This window comes from Cetorhinus maximus, chromosome 21 (assembly GCF_964194155.1).
Source record: "Cetorhinus maximus chromosome 21, sCetMax3.hap1.1, whole genome shotgun sequence".
Classification (NCBI taxonomy): domain Eukaryota; kingdom Metazoa; phylum Chordata; class Chondrichthyes; order Lamniformes; family Cetorhinidae; genus Cetorhinus; species Cetorhinus maximus.
Window position 1 is genome coordinate 8,824,574 of NC_135899.1, and position 22,174 is coordinate 8,846,747.

The window sequence follows — 22,174 nt, forward strand, 5'->3', positions numbered from 1 at the left end:
AGTGCATAGTGCAACTTCAGTAACTACCAGTCAGTTACTAATGCCGATTTCAATCAGAAAGGAGCTCTGCATCGACATACTGCCTTTCAGTACTTCATAAAGTGATTTACACACAATGATAGTGACACTGACCTGAAACGCAAACTCTTGATTCTCTCTCCGCAGATGCTATCTAACCTAAGTATTTCCAGCATTTGCTGTTTTTAGCCACTTACCAATGGTGCTTTAATCCCACAATTTACTGGGCAGAAGGACGAGAAAGGAGGAGAAAGAGAGAAAAGGAAGAAAGTGAGTGAGTGAGTGAGTGAGTGAGTGAGTGAGTGAGTGAGAGTGAGTGAGTGAGTGAGTGAGTGAGTGAGTGAGTGAGTGAGTGAGTGAGTGAGTGAGTGAGTGAGTGAGTGAGTGAGTGAGAGAGAGAGAGAGAGAGAGTGAGAGAGAGAGAGAGAGAGAAAGAAAGAAAGGAGAGAGATAGGGAGGAAGGAGATAGGGGAAGGGAGGATAACAAGACGAAGCAAGAGGAGCAGGAAGAAAGAGGGAGGAGAGGAAAGAGAAAGGTGAGGAGAGAGATGCATGGACAGGGTGGATAGGGAGCAGCTGTTCCCCTTAGTTGAAGGGTCAGTCACAAGGGAGCATAAGTTCAAGGTGAGAGGCAGGAGGTTTAGTTGGGATGTGAGGAAAAACCTTTTTACCCAGAGGGTGGTGACGATCTGGAATGCGCTGCCTGGGAGGGTGGTGGAGGTGGGTTGCCTCACATCCTTTAAAAAGTACCTGGGTGAGCACTTGGCATGTCATAACATTCAAGGCTATGGGCCAAGTGCAGGTAAATGGGATTAGGTAGGTAGGTCAGGTGTTTCTCATGTGTCGGTGCAGACTCGATGGGCCGAAGGGCCACTTCTGCATTCTGTGATTCTGAGAGAGAGAAGGGGAAGCCGGGGAGGAAGAAAAGTAAAGATAGAGAGAATCAAAGAGAAAGAAAGGATAGCGGAGAGTGCGAAGATGGGGGACAGAGATGCTGAGGCGGGAGAAGGTGAGTATGGAAAGGGAGAGAGGTAAGGGGAAGGGAGGAGAGAGGGAGAGGGGGAAAAGAAAGTGAGAACCAGAGATAGAGAATAAAAAAAGGGAAGGAGAAAGAATTGTAGAGTAGCATTTGCTGCATGTTTCCAAATTTCCAACTGCTCTCCGTCAGCATGCCCCCAGCCAACCCCCTTCCCCCCCATTGGAAAAACATGGGTAATAAGTGAACTGCGAAGTCCCACTCCTTCAGTGCCAGATACGGTTACCTACTTGCTGTGGCTGATGCCTTCTCTTGATCTGTAAGACACAAATCAAAAGGTTAGAAAGGGTGGAGCAATAAACACAGAGACTTAATTCAATATTATCCAAAGGCACTGGGTGGCTTCTGTCCAATCAGCAAGTCAACAAAAGGTAAGATACCCAGACAGCTCCTAAAGAGGCTGGATACATCGATACTCCAGTGAGAAAACTGACCGAGAACCAGACCCAGCGAGAAAACTGACCCAGTGAGAGAACCGACCGAGAAACAGACCCAGCGAGAAAACCGACCGAGAAACAGACCCAGTGAGAGAACCGACCGAGAGACGGACCCAGTGAGAGAACCGACCGAGAAACAGACCCAGTGAAAGAACCGACCGAGAGACGGACCCAGCGAGATCAGCGGCGAATCCGCTGGGAAAATTGAGAGCTGCGAGTTGCCACCAACTCCCATCGACCATCAACACAAATGAATATTTTGATAATATCACTTACCAACTTCTTTCTTGAATTGCTCATGTTCTGTAACAGACGAGGGGAGGTACCAATTACAAACTGTAATTTCACAATGTCAATTCCATTTCTCTTCTTTCTCTATCTCCTATCATGTGCTCCTCTCTACTCTCGGTGTTGAGCTCTCTGGTCTTAGGTCCGTGTCCATTTCCTGGCCTCACTCTGCCTGTGTGCAGTGGAAGCACTGATCACCAGAACCTAGAATGGTGGGTAGGACAAGGCCGATCCATTGGACGGGCCCTCGGTGCCAACTGTACCCACACTGCAAGCCCTCCCCCACATCAGGAAGCACCTATCCGAGCCCCAGTGCCAAGACTGGGTCAGTCCACAGTGTCAGGCAGGCAAGCGAGCAGTTTCTCAGCTACCATTACCCTGCAGAGAAGGGACTGCGGCCCAGAAGCCACTGAACTCAAGTCCAAACAATGAGAAGCAGTCAAAGATATTCACTGCAGACCCTCCCCTGCCATATCACCAAACCTCCAGGACTGAACGGTCAATGGCTTGGACACTGCGAACAAGCATCAGGAGTGGAGGATCAGGGAGGCATTAAGAAGCATTGTGTGGTTTCCTCAAATGTCTTTAGTTTTAAAGTTCTACAATAACATGAGGGATGGGGAAGGGCTGTTTGATTGGTTGGAGGTAATTGGAAGCATGAGGCCATGTGATAAAGTCTCCAGGAATGCATCCCCAAGGTTGTAAACCCAGGACTCCACCCCACCCCCAGGAAACTCCCATTCCTCAAATCCTCTCTTTACCTTCTTTAATGGCGATCTTCTCCTTTGCTGTAAAAGGAAAAAGAAACAGACGTTAAAGCGCAGAACCTTCTGGGAGGCGACACCACAATGTACGACTTCCCGAAACTCAATACCTGCTGAGTTTCCTACTGTTTATCCAGTCAGGGACACCCTACACACTGTGGGCGATGGGCGGGGAGGTGGTTGGTTATAGATGCAGGGCTTCCATCTGGAAGGCTCAACCCTCCCCTCTCTCACCGCAGTAATGTGCTGGCCTGGCTCACTGACCGACAGTATCACCCAGGCCTCGCCTAGCCCTGCAAGGTCAGGGGTCAGCTTAACCAGCCCACCATGGATAGTTCCACACATTCATTACTAGGGACGTCACTGTGGAATCTGTTTTCCTCAGAGAGCCGTATTATCCCACACCCTCCACTCTCCACAGGAAGGTAAAATACCAAGAGCTCACTGGAACAACCGGATGCCATCTTGCCAAAAGCCACACTCTCAGATTTCATCAGCCATCGTCATGCTGCAGCTAACCCAATCCCAAAACCTCACTAACTTGGTAACAGATTGTGCTCAGAGCACGACATTTTTAAAAATATCCTGCATTATTAGGACCAGGAGACCCAGGACAGGTACAGCACGGGGTTAGATACAGTGTAAAGCTCCCTCTACACTGTCCCCATCAAACACTCCCAACACAGGTACAGCAGGAGGTTAGATACAGAGTAAAGCTCCCACTACACTGTCCCCATCAAATACTCCCAACACAGGTACAGCACGGGGTTAGATACAGTGTAAAGCTCCCTCTACTCTGTCCCCATCAAATACTCCCAGGACAGGTACAGCACGGGGTTAGATACAGAGTAAAGCTCCTACTAGAACGTCCCCATCAAACACTCCCAGAACAGGTACAGCACAGGGTTAGATACAGTATAAAGCTCCCTCTACACGGTCCCCATCAAACACTCCCAGGGCAGGTACAGTACGGGGTTAGATACAGAGTAAAGCTCCCTCTACACTGTTCTATCAAACACTCCCAGGATAGGTACAGCACAGGGTTAGATACAGAGTAAAGCTCCCTCTACACTGTCCCCATCAAACAGTCCCAGGACAGGTACAGCATGGAGTTAGATACAGAGTAAAGCTCCCTCTACACTGTCCCCATCAAACACTCCCAGGACAGGTGCAGCACAGGGTTAGGTACAGAGTAAAGCTCCCTCTACACTGTCCCCATCAAACACTCCCAGGACAGGTACAGCAGGAGGTTAGATACAGAGTAAAGCTCCCTCTACACTGTCCCCATCAAACACTCCCAGGGCAGGTACAGCACAGGGTTACATACAGAGTAAAGCTCCCTCTACACTGTCCCCATCAAACATTCCCAGGGCAGGTACAGCACGGGGTTAGATACAGAGTAAAGCTCCCTCTACACTGTCCCCGTCAATCACTCCTGAATAAGGTATATTCCCCTAAAAAATAAACCCAACAACCCCAACTGTCTCAGGAACAAACCCATGACAAGCCACTCAATTTTCTTTTTTAAAAATTCTTTCACGGGATGTGGGCTTCACTGGCTGGGCCCATCTCTAGTTGCCCTTGAGAAGGTGGTGGTGAGCTGCCTTCTTGAGCCGCTGCAGTCCATGTGGTATAGGTACACCCACAGTGCTGTTAGGGTGGGAGTTCCAGGATTTTGACCCAGCGACAGTGAAGGAACAGCGATATATTTCCAAGTCAGGATGGTGAGTGGCTTGCATGGGAACTTCCAGGTGGTGATGTTCCCATCTATCTGCTGCCCTTGTCCTTCCAGATGGTAAAGGTTGGGGATTTCATAATTCACGAATTAAGGAACATATGTTGATCTGGAGATGAAGCCTCAATTTCAGAGTCTGGAGGTTTCATGGATGATCTCTTACCAAAGTCCTGCTGAAGTTTCTCACACTCTAGAGGGAGAAAGAGAGAGAAAACTGTCACAGAGGGAGCAAGGTGATTTAACACAATGGCATTAATTATACGTAAAATTTAACTGAGAACATGAAAGAAATTATTCCATTAGAGAATTTTTGTTAACAGGGGCCTATTTTATAAACGAGAAAGGATTTCCCTTTAGTAATTGTTATGCTAGTGGAACTTGTGTGGCATTGCTCACTTGTCACACAATGCAGTGTTTATATCACACAACAACAACTTATATTTATATAGCACCTTCAGTGTAAATGAAAAGGTCCCACAGTGCTGCGCAGGAGCATTATAAAACAAATTATGACACCAAGCCACACAAGGAGATACGAGACCAGATGGCTAAAAGCTTGGTCAAAGAGAGAGGTTTTAAGGAATGTGTTATAAGGAGGAAAGTTGGGTAGGGAGGCGGAGAAGGTTTAAGGAGGGAACTCCAGAGCTTGGGGCTGAGGCAACTGAAGATAGGGCCGCCAATGGTGGGGCGATTAAAATCAGGGACGCTCAAAAGGCCTGAATTAAAGGAGCACAGGTATCTCGGAGGGTTGTGGGGTTGGTGAAAATGACAGCGATAGGGATGGGTGAGGCCATGGAGGGATTTGAAAATAAGGGATGAGATTTTTCAAATTGAGGCATCGCTCGATGAAGAGCCAGTGTCAGTGCAAGGGGCACAGGGGCGACAGGCGACCGGGACTTGCTACGGGTTAAGACGCAGGCAGCAGAGTTTTTGACGAGCCCAAGTTTACAGGGGACATGGGAGAGCCGCCAGGAGCGACTCGGAACGGTTGAGAAACAGTGGCCAGGATTTTCCAGCCCCACCCCTCCGGCCGGCGGGACCTTCCGGCCCTGCTGAGATCAACCAACCCCCTGCGGCAGGTTTTCCCACGGCGGATGCGGCGAGCCAGGCAAAAGGCCATAGACTTCGGCTGGACCGGGAGATCCTGCCGGCGGCCCCTGGCTCACCTCATCCACCGCGGGGAAAAGCACCACGGCCACCGAGGGAGGGGGAGGCACCGGAAAATCCCGGCCGATGTGTTATCAGGAACGTATTATTCCTGTGTTGGGGTGAAATCGGTATTCATACAAGAGCAGACAAAACAGAAATAGGCATTACCTTTTTGGGCTAATTGCTGATTGTAGAATTGTGAACAGCAGGTATTGTGCCATCAGTGGCCAGTTAAAAAACACTTTCCCCTCTTAAAGGGGCGTGCGGTCCCTTCTCATGGGGGCGGAGGAGTGTGGGGTGGGTGGGGTGAGTGCGATTTGTAGGCTAATAATGAACAAATTGGGTTTTTACAACAGTCCAACATCTTTGGTTTTTCTTGCTTTAACCCACAAATTAGTAGATTTATTGAATTAATTTTCTCAAAGGATTTGAACTTGTGCCACCTATTCATGCCACTGCATCTACATAAACTAGTGTTTAGACAATCAACTTTTTGTATAATTGGTGCTTGCTTTTCAAAAAGGTGTTGAGAATCAGTGGAGCTGCATCTGCAGACCATACTGATCTAAACTTCGATCTGTAAGCGTTAGAAATTGTTGGTGCGAAGATTATCCACCACTTGCAATGCCTGGTTAAATCCCTGAGATTATCCCCAGCAATCCTGCAGAAGATTCATGACCGCGTTCTAAAGGTTACAGTGATAAAGTAGATCCCAACAAGCGGGGGAGAGTAACTGTGCCGCCCTGTCACTGGGCAGACTCTAACCCTCACAAACCCAGAGTTTCTTTCCGAAACTGATGCTGCCTCTCTCTCTCTCTCTCTCTCCCTCCAGCATTTGCCGGGGTTCGGGTCAGTGAGGATTTCGCAGAATGCCGATGCCAGCAGTCACACTGCACTGCTAGATTTCAAATCGCGTGCTTTTTTCCAGAAACCTTATTAATTCCAGCTCCGGGATTTGTCCCGATCTGCTCAGGAGATTCCCAGAAAAGTAGTTTCTCAGGTAGGCTGGCTCTGACACTGAGCCACATGAGCAGCTCACACTGGAGAATTGGCCGAAATCGCCCAGGCCACTTCATACCCAGTAAGGGAGCGCCTTTACCTAGAGTAATTGGTTCCCATTCTGAAGGAACGATTTATACAATGTTATACACTGTAGATGTTTAGAAGCCTGGCTGGTTGAGTGATAGGGACAGTGCTTTTTAAATTGCATTAAAACGGTCTAACACTCAATGGAAATATTACAATCTGAGCAATCGCAATTTTTCACTGAATCCAGATAACTCACCCGCTTTCCCGGCTTCCTTCATTTTTTCTGAAACGGGAAACAAACAGGAAGTGTGATACAACAGCCAGGAATATTCTTGTCGTACACTCTCACTCCCAGAGTGACAGAGACCCCAAACTCCCACAGCCAGCACTGCTTTTTGGGAGCCCCGCAGATTAACGAGGTTAGCTCCACAATCAGTGCAATGTGGTCGGACAGAGGATGGAGCTCAGGAATTGGAAGTTACTGTGTTGTTGCACAAATCTAGTGGCCAATCCCGACCCACGTCACTCTTCCCCATAGGATTTCCCCCCCCTCTCTGTCACTCTCTTACCCACCGGGTTTTCCCTCCACCCCCCCCACCACCCCTCTCTCTGTCTCTCTCTGTATTCTCTTACTCATGTGCTTTTCCCTCTCTGTCTCTCTCGCTATGTCACTCTCTCACCCATGGAGTTTCCCTCCCTCTCCCTCTCTTACCCATGGGATTTTCCCTCTCTCCCTGTCACTCTCTTACCCATGGGATTTTCCCTCCCTCCCTGTCATTTTCTTACCCATGGGGTTTTCCTTCCCCTCACCCACCCCGCACCCCTCTCTCTGTCTCTCTCTGTATTCTCTTACCCATGTGCTTTTCCCTCTCTCTCTCTCTCTGTCTCTCTCGCTATGTCACTCTCTCACCCATGGAGTTTCCCTCCCTCTCCCTCTCTTACCCATGGGATTTTCCCTCTCTCCCTGTCACTTTCTTACACATGGGGTTTCTCTCTCTCTCTCTTTCTGTCATTCTCTTTTCCGAATGGTTTAATTTTCTTACTTATCTCCTCTTGTAGTGCTTGATACACTGGGGAGAAAAAAAAAGTGAAAACTTGTCAGTTGGATGATGAACAAGATGTCTGTTTGATTTCTCTGTTTACTCGATGTCCCTCAGCAGGCCCCAAGCCTTGATGTGCTGCTAGTTGAGTGAACTCCCAGACACGCTGTCAGGAGCACAATGTGAAGACCCCATTATCAGGTCACTTACTTCGGTTTGCCTTTTCTTTCTCAGCCTCTGAAAGTGAAAAAAAAATTATGTAAGAAATTGTGATAAATACTGAGGAAGAATGTTGTTTTGATACAGCGCCTTACACAGTGTCCAAATGCTTCCGAGTCTCTCATAGAAATAGAGCTCCAGTCACTGTCGTGATGTGGGAAACATTAGCAGCCAATTTGTGCACAGCAAGCTCCCACAAACAGCAACGTGACAAGAACCATATAATCTGGATATTCTGAGATTGTGAAACACAAAATGAAGCATTTGTATTTATAATCGTGCTTTTCACGGCCACCCATCTCGAAGTGATCTCCAGCCAATGACGTACTTTTGAAACATAATCATCACTGTAATCTAGGAAATGCAGCAGCCAATTTTACACAGCAAGATCCCACAAACAGCAATCTGATAATGACCAGATACTCTCTGGTTTGTGATGTTGATTGAGGATATAAATATTGGCCAGGACACTTGATATAACTCCTCCGCTCTTCTTCGAAATAGTGCCATGAGATACTTTACATCCACAGGCAGAAGGGGCCTCGATTTACTGTCTGATCCGAAGGACAGCACCTCCAACAGTGCAGCCCTCCTACAGTGCTGCAGTGGAGTGTCAGACGGGGTTTTTGTGCCCGTGGCCTGGACTGGGACTAGAAGCCAGAACCTTGTGATTTAGGGACGTGTCTGCTACATACTGAGTCACAGCTGACACAGAACTATGTAAAGCTCAGCCTTCCTTTGTCATGCAACGGAACGGACCATGTGAATTTGCAGACTGTAGTTACAGCCTTCTGCCACTGTAGATTTTCAATCCCAGCTCCCCAGCCTTTCCAACAATCACGTCTCCCATTTAGGACTGTGGTGAGGAGACATTTCTTCGCTCAAAAGTGTGGAGAATCTTCAGAATTATCTACCCCAGAGACTTGTGAGTGCCCCATCATTGAGCTTTTCTTAAATTTGTTCATGGGATGTGGGTGTCGCTAGCCAGGTCAGCATTTATTACCCATTCCTAACTGCCCTTGAGAAGGCGATGGTGAGCTGCCTTCTTGAACTGCTACAGTCCACGTGGTGTAGGTACACCCACAGTGCTATTAGGGAGGAAGTTCCAGGATTTTGATCCAGCGACAGTGACAGAACGGCAGTAGAATGCTCTTTCGGAGAGCTAGTGCAGACTTGACGGGCCGAATAGCCTCCTTCTGCACAGTAAGGATTCTGTGATTCTGTTTTTCTGTGACATTTCCAAATCAGGATGATGAGCGACTTGGAAGGGAACTTCCAGGTGGTGGTGTTCCCAAGTGTCTGGTGCCCTTGTCCTTCTAGATGGTAGTGGTCACGGGTTCGGAAGATGCTGTCTCAGGAGACTTGGTGAGATGCAGCAGAGCATCTTGTGAATGGAGTGGATCTTGAAGGTGGTGGGTGGGGTCCCGATCAAGCGGGCTGCCTTGTCCTGGATGGTGTCGAGCTTCTCGAGTGTTGTTGGAGCTGCACTCATCCAGGTAAAGTGCGCACAAGACAGAGGTCAGTAGAATTTTGGTTGCCGAGGGAACTCGGGGATTATTCAGGAAAAGCGGAGTTGAGGCAGAAGATCAGCCACGATCGGATTGAATGGCTGGGCAGGTTCAAGGAACCAAATGGTCTCCTCCTGCTCCTATTTCCCATCTTATGGACATCATTAGCTGTAAGATGGTTTGGCACATCCTCAGAATGTGAATGGCAGAACAGAAATACAAGTCTTTCTTAATCTACAAACTATGAAGATTTTCATGCCCAGGTAATCAACTTGTTACCCATTATATCTGCAGCCTCCAGTTTCACAAACATTCTTCTCTCCAATACGATGACTACATTTCCACATCTCTGGGTTCCTATTTCCCCATAATAACTAACTCCCCGTTACTAACAGCTACTCACCAATGTCTATTCGCAGTCTTTCATTTTCTGTAACAAGTCCAAAAAAAAAAGCATTAAGATCAGCAGTGGCCCTTCACCCATCAAACTGTCTCCTATCCCATACCCAGGCCACTGGGCTTCATCCCAATCACGTGATCCCTCCCCCGCTGCCAAGGTCTGAATAAGAGCAGCTCCACAGAGACTGGTCAAGGCTCTGTCACCAGGGGACAGAGACAAAATGAATCGGCAACAAATCCGGCAGAGGGAGGAGAGGTCTTTCTTCACACAGCGAGCTGTCGTGATCTGCAATGCGCGACTGAAAGGGCAGTGGCAGCAGCTCCAATATTAACTTTCAAAAGGGAATTGGATAAATAATTGGAAAGGAAAAAATCTGTAGCATCATAGGGAAAGAGCAGGGACAGTGGGACTAGGAGAGAGAGAGAGAGAGGGGGAGGAGGGGCGAGAGAGAGAGGGGGAGGAGGGGCGAGAGAGAGAGGGGGAGGAGGGGCGAGAGAGAGAGGGGGAGGAGGGGCGAGAGAGAGAGGGGGAGGAGGGGCGAGAGAGAGAAGGGGAGGAGGGGCGAGAGAGAGAGGGGGAGGAGGGGCGAGAGAGAGAGGGGGAGGAGGGGCGAGAGAGAGAGAAGGGGAGGAGGGGCGAGAGAGAGAGGGGGAGGAGGGGCGAGAGAGAGAGGGGGAGGAGGGGCGAGAGAGAGAGGGGGAGGAGGGGCGAGAGAGAGAGAAGGGGAGGAGGGGCGAGAGAGAGAGGGGGAGGAGGGGCGAGAGAGAGAGGGGGAGGAGGGGCGAGAGAGAGAGGGGGAGGAGGGGCGAGAGAGAGAGAAGGGGAGGAGGGGCGAGAGAGAGAGAAGGGGAGGAGGGGCGAGAGAGAGAGGGGGAGGAGGGGCGAGAGAGAGAGGGGGAGGAGGGGCGAGAGAGAGAGGGGAGGAGGGGCGAGAGAGAGAGGGGGAGGAGGGGCGAGAGAGAGAGGGGGAGGAGGGGCGAGAGAGAGAGGGGGAGGAGGGGCGAGAGAGAGAGGGGGAGGAGGGGCGAGAGAGAGAGGGGGAGGAGGGGCGAGAGAGAGAATGGGGGAGGAGGGGCGAGAGAGAGAGGGGGAGGAGGGGCGAGAGAGAGAGGGGGAGGAGGGGCGAGAGAGAGAGGGGGAGGAGGGGCGAGAGAGAGGGGGAGGAGGGGCGAGAGAGAGAGGGGGAGGAGGGGCGAGAGAGAGAGGGGGAGGAGGGGCGAGAGAGAGAGGGGAGGAGGGGCGAGAGAGAGAGGGGAGGAGGGGCGAGAGAGAGAGAGGGAGGAGGGGCGAGAGAGAGAGGGGAGGAGGGGCGAGAGAGAGAGGGGAGGAGGGGCGAGAGAGAGAGGGGAGGAGGGGAGAGGGGGAGGGGGTGAGGAGGGGAGGGGGGTGAGGAGGGGAGGGGGAGTGGGGAGGGTGGGGGGTGGGGAGGGGAGGGGGGTATAGGGGGGGTGAGGAGGGGAGGTGGGTAGAGGGGGGTTAGAGGGGGGTAGAGGGGGGTAAAGGGTTCATCACTTACCAAGTAAACTTGCAGATTTCATCAAGGCTAGAAAAAAATGAAATTAATTAATTGGTGTAACAGGCACCGTGAAGCTGAAAGTACAGACTCACTGTCAGATTGTAGCCAACAGGTTCCTCTTCACAGGGTTAATTACAAACATCATTAAAATAAACTCATATGTAACTCTCCACCGCTGCTGAGTATTTCCAGCATTTTCTGTTTTCAATTTGTGTTAAGGAATCATTAAGTTGTGTTAACAGTTAATTCTTGATGAAGTTATTAATGTTTGAAACTGATGCTGGCTGACACTCTCACCTCGAGTCTTTTGCTGTAATTTTCGATCGCGCCAAACTGCGAAACAAACTGCTGCAGCTATCAGAATAAACAGGATCCAGAACGCCACCAACCACCCTGAAGTACTGGGGAAGAAGGTATCTGTACAGATAGAGAGAAAGAGTCAGCTGTCCCAGAACCAGATCACCGACGCTCGCTGTCCCAGAACCAGATCACCAACGCTCGCTGTCCCAGAACCAGGTCACCGACGCTCGCTGTCCCAGAACCAGATCACCGACACTCACTCTCCCAGAGCCAGATCACCAACGCTCGTTGTCCCAGAACCAGATTACCAACGCTCGCTGTCCCAGAACCAGATCCCCAACGCTCGCTGTCCCAGAACCAGATCACCAACGCTCGCTGTCCCAGACCCAGATCACCAACACTCGCTGTCCCGGAACCAGATCACCAACACTCGCTGTCCCAGAACCAGATCACCAACGCTCACTCTCCCAGAACCAGATCACCAACGCTCACTTTCCCAACCTCTTCCCTGGCTAAAGCACATCCTCTCCTTCTCCCCCAACTTCCTTCACACCTTCATCTCCTCCTCCCAGCTCCATCACACCCTCTACTGCAGTCTCTCTCTCCCTCCCCCTCTCCCTACCTCCATCACACCCTCCCTCTCACATTGCTGTGGGTCTGGAGTCACATGTAGGCCAGACTAGGTGAGGACAGCAGATTTCCTTCCCTAAAGGACATCAGTGAACCAGGCGGGTTTTTACCACAATCAATGATAGTCATCATGGTCACCATCACTGAGAATAACTTTATATTCCAGGTTTTATTACAGCTGCCGTGGTGGGATTTGAACCCGTGACGCCAGAGCATTAACCTGGGCCTCTGGATTACCAGTCCAGTGACATTACCACTATGCCACCGTCTCCCCCCCCAGTATAGCCTTGCACGGCCTGTTTTCATCACAGTATCTCCTCCAGTTTTTACATTTATATCTGCAATTATATTCAAGTGCTTTCCCCTACATTGTTGAGTATTTTAAGAAGCCTTTCTGTTCACCTGCAATCTGGATGTGAGCTTCCTGTGTCTCCTTCAGGATCTGGTTGTTAATGACGCAAGTGTACTTGTTCCTGGAGTGCTTGGGAACCTCAATGATGCTGTCAACCGTCATCAGCCCTTCAGCGTCCAGACGGTACCTGGTATCCGGCTGGGCTGTAACGTTCTCTCCATTCCCGTCTACCCACTGGACGGGTGGGTTTGGGAACCAGCCTTCGGACCTGCAGGCCAGCCTGACGCCATTGGTTGCGTAGCCCTCCATCTCGATCCAGGGCTGCCTGCCCGTGCCTGCAACGACATGGACATTAGGAAGGTGGGAGCGGGTAGGCCGCAAAGCCTGTCGATGCCTCCGCTGTCGCTCGGTTAGATTGCACCTGAGCTGTACGTTTATTGAATGCTAGCTTCCCCCGCCTGAGGGGACTATCGCAGTCAAGGGAGTAGGAGGAAGAGAGCCCAATTGGACAGGGGGTGGGGGGGGAGGGGAGGAGGGCAATCCAAGTGGGAATGGCCCGCAGATCAAATTAATCGCCAGGGCCAGTTTTCGCCAATGGTTCTGGTTTCGGGGCCTTCAATGGAGGCTCCAAAGATGAGCCCTTTCATTTTGACACAAGGATAATAATAGGCACCGCACCTTTTAAAAGCTTTTATATATTCAAAAGACATTAGATTTTCTTTGAAGCTGGTTATAGTGTCCAGTGGTTCTCAGTTGCTCTGTTAAGTCATTTTCACGTGATTTGACACCGAGTTACTCACAGGAAGTGGAGTCCACACCCGAGTTCAAAATGCTTATTTTTGGTGACAAACACAGAATCACACAGTGCAGAAGAGGCCCTTCGGCCCATCGAGTCTGCACCGACACGTGAGAAACACCTGACCTACCTACCTAATCCCATTTACCAGCACTTGGTCCATAGCCTTGAATGTTATGACGTGCCAAGTGCTCATCCAGGTACTTTTTAAAGGATGTGAGACAACCCGCCTCCACCACCCTCCCAGGCAGTGCATTCCAGACCGTGACCACTCTCTGGGTAAAAAAGTCTTTTCTCACATCCCCCCCTAGTTGCCCACGTTTCCAGTCGGTACAAGCGATAGGCGAGTGAGTTTGAGCAGGAACTCAGCGCGTTCATCCCGTTTGGAAACCGAGCACAATTTTGAGGACAATTTATCGCGACTCGATTGGTGATGTCTTGCCCGAGAAGGAAACTCTAGCCCAAGGTTTCTGAAAGGAGAGATGGCGATCCCAGTGGATTGAATGCATGGGGTTTCCGAATCGGATTCCCCAAAATCACAGGGATAGTTTGACTTGGCCATTCGCCAGGAAACTAATTAGGGCTTTTTAAAAAATATTCGTTCATGAGGTGTGGGCATCTGTGGCCAGCATTTATTGCCCATCCCTAATTGCCCTTGTCCAGAGGGCATTTAAGAGTCAACCACATTGCTGTGGGTCTGGAGTCACATGTAGGCTAGACCAGGTAAGGACGGCAGATTTCCTTCCCTAAAAGGGCATTAGTGAACCAGAGGGGTTTTTACAACAGTCGACAATGGTTTCATGGTCATCATTAGACTTTTAATTCCAGATTTTTATTGGATTCCAATTCAATGCGACTACACCACCGCCTCCCCCACGTGGTCAGCTCCTCAGTACGGAGAGACTTAAAAACACCACCGGGGAGGGGCCAGAAAACTACTAGAACATTCCACCGGTCCCTTGGTGAAGGGGGGATAAAATAGAAACAGGGGCTAGAACAGGCCATTCAGCCCCTCATTCATTAAGATCATAGTTGACCTTCTACCTTCCCACACTGTCTACATGTCCCTTAACTCCCTCATTATCCAAAGTTCTATCCACCCCCATCTTGAAATGTACTCAACAAGTGAGCATCTACAGCTCTCCGAGGACAGAAATACTTGGCCTAGGGGGAGACCAGGAAAGGTTCACCAGGCTGATTCCTGGGGTGAGGTGATTGTCCCCTAAGGAAGGATTGAGCAGGCTGGGCCTACGTTCTCTGGAGTTTAGAAGAACGAGAGGTGATCTCGTTGAAACGTGCACGATTCGGAAGGGGTTTGACAGGGTGGAGACCAAGAGGCTGTTTTCCCCTGGCCGGGGAATCTAGAACAGGAGGGGCACAGTCTCAGGAGGGGAGGTTGGCCATTGTGGACTGAGACGAGGGGAAACGTCTTCACTCAGAAGGTGTTATGAATCTTTGAGTATCCTCAGCCCTCTGGGGCAGAGAATTCCAGTCATCCAGTATATTCAACTCAGATCAACAGCTTTTTAGATCCCAAGGGAATGAGGGGACATGGGGAGCTGGTGGGAAGGTGCAATAGAAGTCCATGATCAGCCACGATCACGCTGAATGGTGGAGCAGGCTGGATGGGCCAAATGGCCCTGCTCCTGCTCCTATTTCCTGTCTGCTTATGTGGAGAATTCCAAAGATTCACAATCCAGTGAGTGAAGAAACTTCTCCTCATCTCTGTCCTAAATGACCAGCCCCTTATCCTGAGACTCTGCCCCTATTTACAAAATGGCCACTGACCTGACACCGTCAGCGCTACTTTGATCTCGTCCTGCTTGATGCCGGAAGCTACGTAGCACTTGTACTGGCCCTTGTCAGACACCTTGACAGCTTTGAGCTTGAGGGAGAGATTCCCGTGGGCGATTTCGTTGAGGAAGAGCTCGGTGCGGCCTCTGTAGCCTGCCGCCTGGGATGTCAGGTCCTCTGCCCCATCCTTGAACATGATGACAGGTGAGGAGTAGCTAAGGGCCATGTAGATCCAGCGGACTTCCATGTTCTCCGGGGCTCTGGCCGGCACCAACTGGCAGTCCAGGATCACGTTGCCTCCAACAACACCAACAACGGGGTCAGGCGGAGCCGTCACCACGAATTCTGCTGCCGTATCTATGACAAACCGCCGACAGGGAGATAGAGAGAGAGAGAGAGAGAGAGAATCAGATCCAGTGGCTATCACTTGGGTTATTACAGCTGCATCATCAACCATGAGAAAGAGAGAAAGACAGAGAGACAGTCAGAGAGAGACAGAGAAACAGTGACAGAGAGAGAGAGAGAGACAGACAGTCAGGGAGAGAGAGAGAGAGAGAGAGACAGACAGTCACAGAGAGACAGTGACAGAGATAGAGAGAGAGACAGACAGTCAGGGAGAGAGAGACAGACAGTCAGAGAGAGACAGTGACAGAGATAGAGAGAGAGAGAGACAGAGAAACAGTCAGAGAGAGACAGAGAAACAGTCAGAGAGAGAGACAGAGAAACAGTCAGAGAGAGAGAGAGACAGACAGTCAGAGAGAGAGAGAGACAGACAGTCAGAGAGAGAGAGGGAGAGACAGTCAGGGGGAGAGAGAGAGAAAGAGAGAGTGTCAGAGAGAGAGAGACAGACAGACAGTCAGGGAGAGAGAGAGAGAGACAGAGAGAGAGAGAGAGACAGACAGTCAGGGAGAGAGAGAGAGAGACAGACAGTCAGAGAGAGAGAGAGAGAGAGACAGACAGTCAGAGAGAGAGAGAGAGAGAGGGAGAGACAGTCAGGAGGAGAGAGAGAGAAAGAGAGAGTGTGTCTGAGAGAGGGAGAGACAGACAGTCAGACAGTCAAGGAGAGAGAGAGACAGACAGACAGTCAAGGAGAGAGAGAGACAGACAGTCAGTCAAGGAGAGAGAGAGACAGACAGACAGTCAAGGAGAGAGAAAGTCAGGGAGAGAGAGAGAGACAGACAGTCAGGGGGAGAGAGAGAGAGAGAGACAGACAGTCAGAGAGAGACAGAGAGACAGTGACAGAGATAGAGAGAGAGACAGACAGTCAGGGAGAGAGAGACAGACAGTCAGAGAGAGACAGACAGTCAGAGAGAGACAGTGACATGGATAGAGAGAGAGACAGAGAAACAGTCAAAGACAGAGAAACAGTCAGAGAGAGAGACAGAGACAGAGAAACAGTCAGAGAGAGAGAGAGACAGACAGTCAGAGAGAGAGAGAGAGAGAGAGACAGACAGTCAGAGAGAGAGAGGGAGAGACAGTCAGGGGGAGCGAGAGAGAAAGAGAGAGTGTCAGAGAGAGAGAGACAGACAGATAGTCAGGGAGAGAGAGAGAGAGAGACAGACAGTCAGGGAGAGAGAGAGAGACAGACAGTCAGAGAGAGAGAGAGAGACAGACAGTCAGAGAGAGAGAGGGAGAGACAGTCAGGAGGAGAGAGAGAGAAAGAGAGAGTGTGTCTGAGAGAGAGAGAGAGACAGACAGTCAGACAGTCAAGGAGAGAGAGAGACAGACAGACAGTCAAGGAGAGAGAGAGACAGACAGACAGTCAAGGAGAGAGAAAGTCAGGGAGAGAGAGAGAGAGACAGACAGTCAGAGAGAGAGAGAGAGAAAGAGAGGGAAAGACAGGCAGTTAGGGGGAGAGAGAGACAGACAGACAGTCAGGGAGAGAGAGAGACAGAGAGTCAGTGAGAGAGAGAGAGAGACACAGTCAGGGGGAGAGAGAGAGAGAGACAGGCAGTCAGGGAAAGAGAGAGAGTGAGACAGGCAGTCAGGGAGAGAGAGAGAGAGAGACAGACAGAAAGTCAGGGAGAGAGAGAAAGACAGAGAGAGAGACAGACAGTCAGGGAGAGAGAGAGAGACAGACAGACAGTCTGGGAGAGATAGAGAGAGACAGACAGAGAGTCAGTGAGAGAGAGAGAGAGAGACACAGTCAGGGGGAGAGAGAGAGAGACAGACAGAGAGTCAGTGGGAGAGAGAGAGAGAGAGACACAGTCAGGGGGAGAGAGAGAGACAGACAGACAGACAGTCAGGGAGAGAGAGAGAGAGAGAGAGAGACAGGCAGTCAGGGAGAGAGAAAGAGAGAGAGAGAGAGACAGACAGTCAGTGAGAGAGAGAGACAGACAGAGAGACAGACAGTCAGTGAGAGAGAGAGAGAGAGACAGTCAGGGAGAGAGAGAGAGAGAGAGACAGTCAGGGAGAGAGAGAGAGAGACAGACAGTCAGGGAGAGAGAGACAGACAGTCAGGGAGAGACAGACAGACAGAGAGTCAGTGTGAGAGAGAGAGAGAGACAGACAGACAGAGAGTCAGTGTGAGAGAGAGAGAGAGACACAGTCAGGGGGAGAGAGAGAGAGACAGACATACAGTCAGGGAGAGAGAGAGACAGGCAGTCAGTGAGAGAGCGAGAGAGAGAGAGACAGACAGACAGTCAGTGAGAGAGAGAGACAGACAGGGAGAGAGAGAGAGAGAGAGACAGACAGATGACAGTCAGGGAGAGAGAGAGAGACAGACAGAGAGACAGACAGTCAGTGAGAGAGAGAGAGAGAGACAGACAGTCAGGGAGAGAGAGAGAGACAGACAGACAGTCAGGGAGAGAGAGAGAGAGACAGACAGTCAGGGAGAGAGAGAGAGACAGACAGTCAGGGAGAGAGAGAGAGACAGACAGTCTGGGAGAGAGAGAGAGACAGACAGTCTGGGAGAGAGAGACAGACAGACAAAGAGTCAGTGTGAGAGAGAGAGAGAGAGACACACAGTCAGGGGGAGAGAGAGAGAGACAGACAGTCAGGGAGAGAGAGAGAGAGACAGGCAGTCAGTGAGAGAGAAAGAGAGAGAGAGACAGACAGGGAGAGAGAGAGAGACAGACAGACGACGACAGTCAGTCAGGGAGAGAGAGAGAGACAGGTAGTCAGGGAGAGAGAGAGAGAGAGACAGGCAGTCAGAGAGAGAGAGAGAGAGAGACAGGCAGTCAGAGAGAGCGAGAGAGAGACAGGCAGTCAGAGAGAGCGAGAGAGAGACAGGCAATCAGGGAGAAAGAGAGAGAGAGAGAGAGAGGGAGAGAGACAGGCAGTCAGGGAGGGGGAGAGAGAGAGAGAGACAGACAGGGGGAGAGAGAGAGAGAGAGAGACACAGTGAGAGAGAGAGACACAGACCGACAGTCAGGGAGAGAGAGAGACAGACAGACAGTGAGAGAGAGACAGACAGAGAGTCAGTGAGAGAGAGAGAGAGACACAGTCAGGGGGAGAGAGAGAGAGAGAGACAGACAGTCAGTGAGAGAGGGAGAGAGAGACAGGCAGTCAGGGAGAGAGAGAGAGACACACAGTCAGAGAGAGAAAGAGTGAGATAGTGAGAGGGACAGTCAGGGACGGAGGGAGAGAGAGACAGACAGTCCGGGGGAGAGAGAGAAAGAGAGAGAGAGAGAGAGATAGACACAGTCAGGGGGAGAGAGAGAGAGAGAGACAGACAGACAGACAGTCAGTGAGAGAGAGACAGGCAGTCAGGGAGAGGGAGAGAGAGTGAGACAGGTAGTCAGGGAGAGAGAGAGAGAGAGACAGTCAGAGAGAGAGTGAGAGGGACAGTCAGGGACGGAGGGAGAGAGAGAGAGACAGACAGACAGTCAGGGAGAGAGAGAGAGAGAGACAGTCAGGGAGAGAGAGAGACACAGAGGTACACACAGAGAGAGAACATGAGAGTGACAGAGAGAAAAAAAGATACAGAGAGAGAGAAAGACAAAAACAGAGCAGCTGAGGCCTTGTTTTAACTTCTCATCGAAAAGATGGCACCTCCGACAGTGCAGCGCTCCCTCAGCGCTGACCCTCCGACAGTGCGGCACTCCCTCAGCGCTGACCCTCCGACAGTGCGGCACTCCCTCAGCGCTGACCCTCCGACAGTGCGGCGCTCCCTCAGCGCTGACCCTCCGACAGTGCAGCGCTCCCTCAGCGCTGACCCTCCGACAGTGCGGCACTCCCTCAGCGCTGACCCTCCGACAGTGCGGCGCTCCCTCAGCGCTGACCCTCCGACAGTGCGGCACTCCCTCAGCGCTGACCCTCCGACAGTGCGGCGCTCCCTCAGCGCTGACCCTCCGACAGCGCTGCACTCTCTCAATATTGACCTTCTGACAGTGCAGGTCTCCCTCAGTACTGACTATCCAACAGTGCAGCACCCCCCTCAGTACAGAACCTCTGACAGTGCAGCACTCCATCATTACCGCACTGAACTGTCAGCCTGGATTACTTGCTCACATCTCTGTATCGGCTTTTAATCCTTGACCCTCTCATTCAGAGTTTGATGAGCTACCAACTGATTCCATCAGACAAAAACTGAAATGGAAAACAAGTTATTATTCATGACATATATGATTTTTTAAATTCTCACCATGAAAAGTCCAAAGAATAATCTGGAGCAGGAAAGATATTTTAGAAAGCCGGATATCCAACATCAGCATTCCCAGGAAACAAGGCATTATAGTTACCTGAAATATCACCAGATATTTTACATCAGTAAAATACACATGTACATGGGGCAGTGGAAGTGGTAAAAAAGTAACATTGTGGGACAAATTGGAAAAGGGGTAGAGGGGGTTATTGGTGTGAAACTGTGAACATTTTGAGTTCAAATTCTTGGTGTTAACTTGCTGCTTGTGAGGTTTGTTACAAAGTAGCAGAGAGTCAGAGCATTTAGTTTAACAGATTACAGTAATTGCATTCTACATGAATCTTCTCTCACCCATCTTCATTTAACCTGATCACTTTCGCCTTCTATTCCTATCTCCCTCATGTGTTTATCTAGGCTTCCCTTTTAAATGCCTCTATAATATTTGCTACAACCACGAGTTCCACATTCTCACCTGCATGTCCAAACAGATTTATTAGCGGCTGTATTGTATTTCTGAAGCCTAGCTTTGGTCTCCCCAATTGAAAACATCTTCTCTACATCGACTTTATCAAATTCCTTTATAATTTTGACAGCCTCTATTAGAAAGACTTGCATTTATATAGCACCTTTCACGACTTGCAGCCAAGGACGTGCTTCTGAAACGTAACCAATGCTGTAATGTCGGAAACACAGCTGCCAATCTGTGCACAGCAAGCTCCCACAAACAGCAGTGTGATCATGAGCAGAGAGTCTAATTTTTGTGACATTGATTGAGGGATCAACATTGGCCAGGACACCAGGATAACTCCCCTGGTCCTCTCTGAAATAGTGGCCGCGGGATCATTTACATCCACCCGAGGGGACAGATGGGGCCTCAGTTTAGGCATCATATCCGAAAAGCAGCACCCCCGGCAGTGCAGCACTCCCTCAGTACTGCAACTGGGAGTGTCAGTCTAGATTTCTGTGCTGGAGTCCTGGGGTGAGACTTGAACTCTCAACCTTCTGACTCAGAAGTGGGAGCAGGAAGGACCTGATGCACAGCTGACACGTTGGGCCATCTCTCAGCCTCCCCTGGCCTGTCCAATATTCCTGGAAAAATTTATTAATTTTGCTTCCAATTTCCACCCCTCCATCATTTTCACATGGTCCATCTCTGACACTTCCCTTCCCTTCCTTGAACTCTCTGTCTCAATTTCTGGTGATAGACTGTCCACCAATATTCATTACAAGCCAACCGACTCCCACAGCTACCTCGACTACAGCTCCTCACACCCCGCTTCCTGTAAGGACTCCATCCCATTCTCTCAATTCCTTCGCCTCCGTCGCATCTGTTCTGATGATGCCACTTTCAAAAACAGTTCCTCTGACATGTCCTCCTTCTTCCTTAACCGAGGTCTTCCACCCACGGTGGTTGACAGGGCCCTCAACCGTGTCCGGCCCATCTCCCGCGCATCCGCCCTCACACCTTCTTCTCCCTCCCAGAAATGATGCCACCATCAAACACATCATCCCTTCACACCACCCCCCACCCTCCCCTTCCTCTCAAGTGAAGCAGCATTTCACTTGCACTTCCCTTAACTTAGTCTACTGCATTCGTTGCTCCCAATGTGGTTTCCTCTACATTGGGGAGACCAAATGCAGACTGGGTGACCGCTTTGCAGAACACCTTTGGTCTGTCCGCAAGTATTACCCAGACCTCCCTGTCGCTTGCCATTTCAACACTCCACCCTGCTCTCATGCCCACATGTCCATCCTAGGCTTGCTGCATTGTTCCAGTGAAGCTCAACGCAAATTGGAGGAACAGCACCTCATCTTCCAACTAGGCACTTTACAGCCTTCCGGACTGAATATTGAGTTCAACAATTTTAGATCATAAACTCTCTCCTCCATCCCCACCCTCTTTCCGATTTTCCCCCTCCTTTTTGTTTTTTCCAATAATTTATATAGATTTTTCTTTTCCCACCTACTTCTATTATTTTTAACTGTATTCCCATCTATTGTTTTATCTTTACCTTTTAGCCTTTTTTGATTCCTTCCCCCCACCCCAACCCCACTAGGGCTATCTGTACCTTGCTAGTCCTGCTTTCTACCCTTAATTAGCACATTTCCTTAGATAATATCACCACCTTCAACACCTCTTTGTCCTTTTGTCTGTGACCTCTTTTGGTTATCTCCACTTATCACTGGCCCTCTATCCAGCTCTACTTGTCCCACCCCCCCCCCTCCCCCTTAAACCAGATCACCTCTCTTCTATTTTTACTTAGTTCTGTTGAAGGGTCATTCGGACTCGAAACGTTAACTGTGTCCCTCTCCGCAGATGCTCCCAGACCTGCTGAGTTTTTCCAGGTATTTTTGTTTTTGTTTTGGATTTCCAGCATCCGCAGTTTTTTGCTTTTATATTCCTGATAACTTGCTCCTCTCACGACTTCAGGAAGTCTCACGAACAATGGAGTCCTTTTTTTTCTGAAGCGTAGTCACTTATTGCAAAGCGGGAGCAGCAGTTTTTAAAAACGGGAAGCCCGGGACAACATTCCAGCCTGGGGGCTGGGGGCGGGGGGTAGAATGTCAGTCTGATCCT

The 22,174-nt window shown here is 50.2% G+C and overlaps 1 protein-coding gene across 1 annotated transcript in view; it reads right to left on the bottom strand.

Annotated features, from left to right (window-relative positions):
- The window catches only part of LOC144695620 (butyrophilin subfamily 2 member A1-like), a 35,365-nt gene that overhangs the window by 12,796 nt on the left and 395 nt on the right, over positions 1-22,174 (bottom strand). The window contains exons 2-14 of the mRNA XM_078566517.1: positions 19,597-19,693; positions 15,006-15,368; positions 12,472-12,756; positions 11,437-11,556; positions 11,140-11,166; positions 9,627-9,653; positions 7,707-7,733; positions 7,500-7,526; positions 6,713-6,739; positions 4,442-4,468; positions 2,541-2,567; positions 1,768-1,794; positions 1,285-1,311 (exon numbers count right to left, since the gene is read on the bottom strand). Coding sequence (XP_078422643.1) covers positions 1,285-1,311; positions 1,768-1,794; positions 2,541-2,567; positions 4,442-4,468; positions 6,713-6,739; positions 7,500-7,526; positions 7,707-7,733; positions 9,627-9,653; positions 11,140-11,166; positions 11,437-11,556; positions 12,472-12,756; positions 15,006-15,368; positions 19,597-19,684 — 1,099 coding nt within the window. The 5' untranslated portion in view covers positions 19,685-19,693. The remainder of the gene's footprint in view (positions 1-1,284; positions 1,312-1,767; positions 1,795-2,540; positions 2,568-4,441; positions 4,469-6,712; positions 6,740-7,499; positions 7,527-7,706; positions 7,734-9,626; positions 9,654-11,139; positions 11,167-11,436; positions 11,557-12,471; positions 12,757-15,005; positions 15,369-19,596; positions 19,694-22,174) is intronic.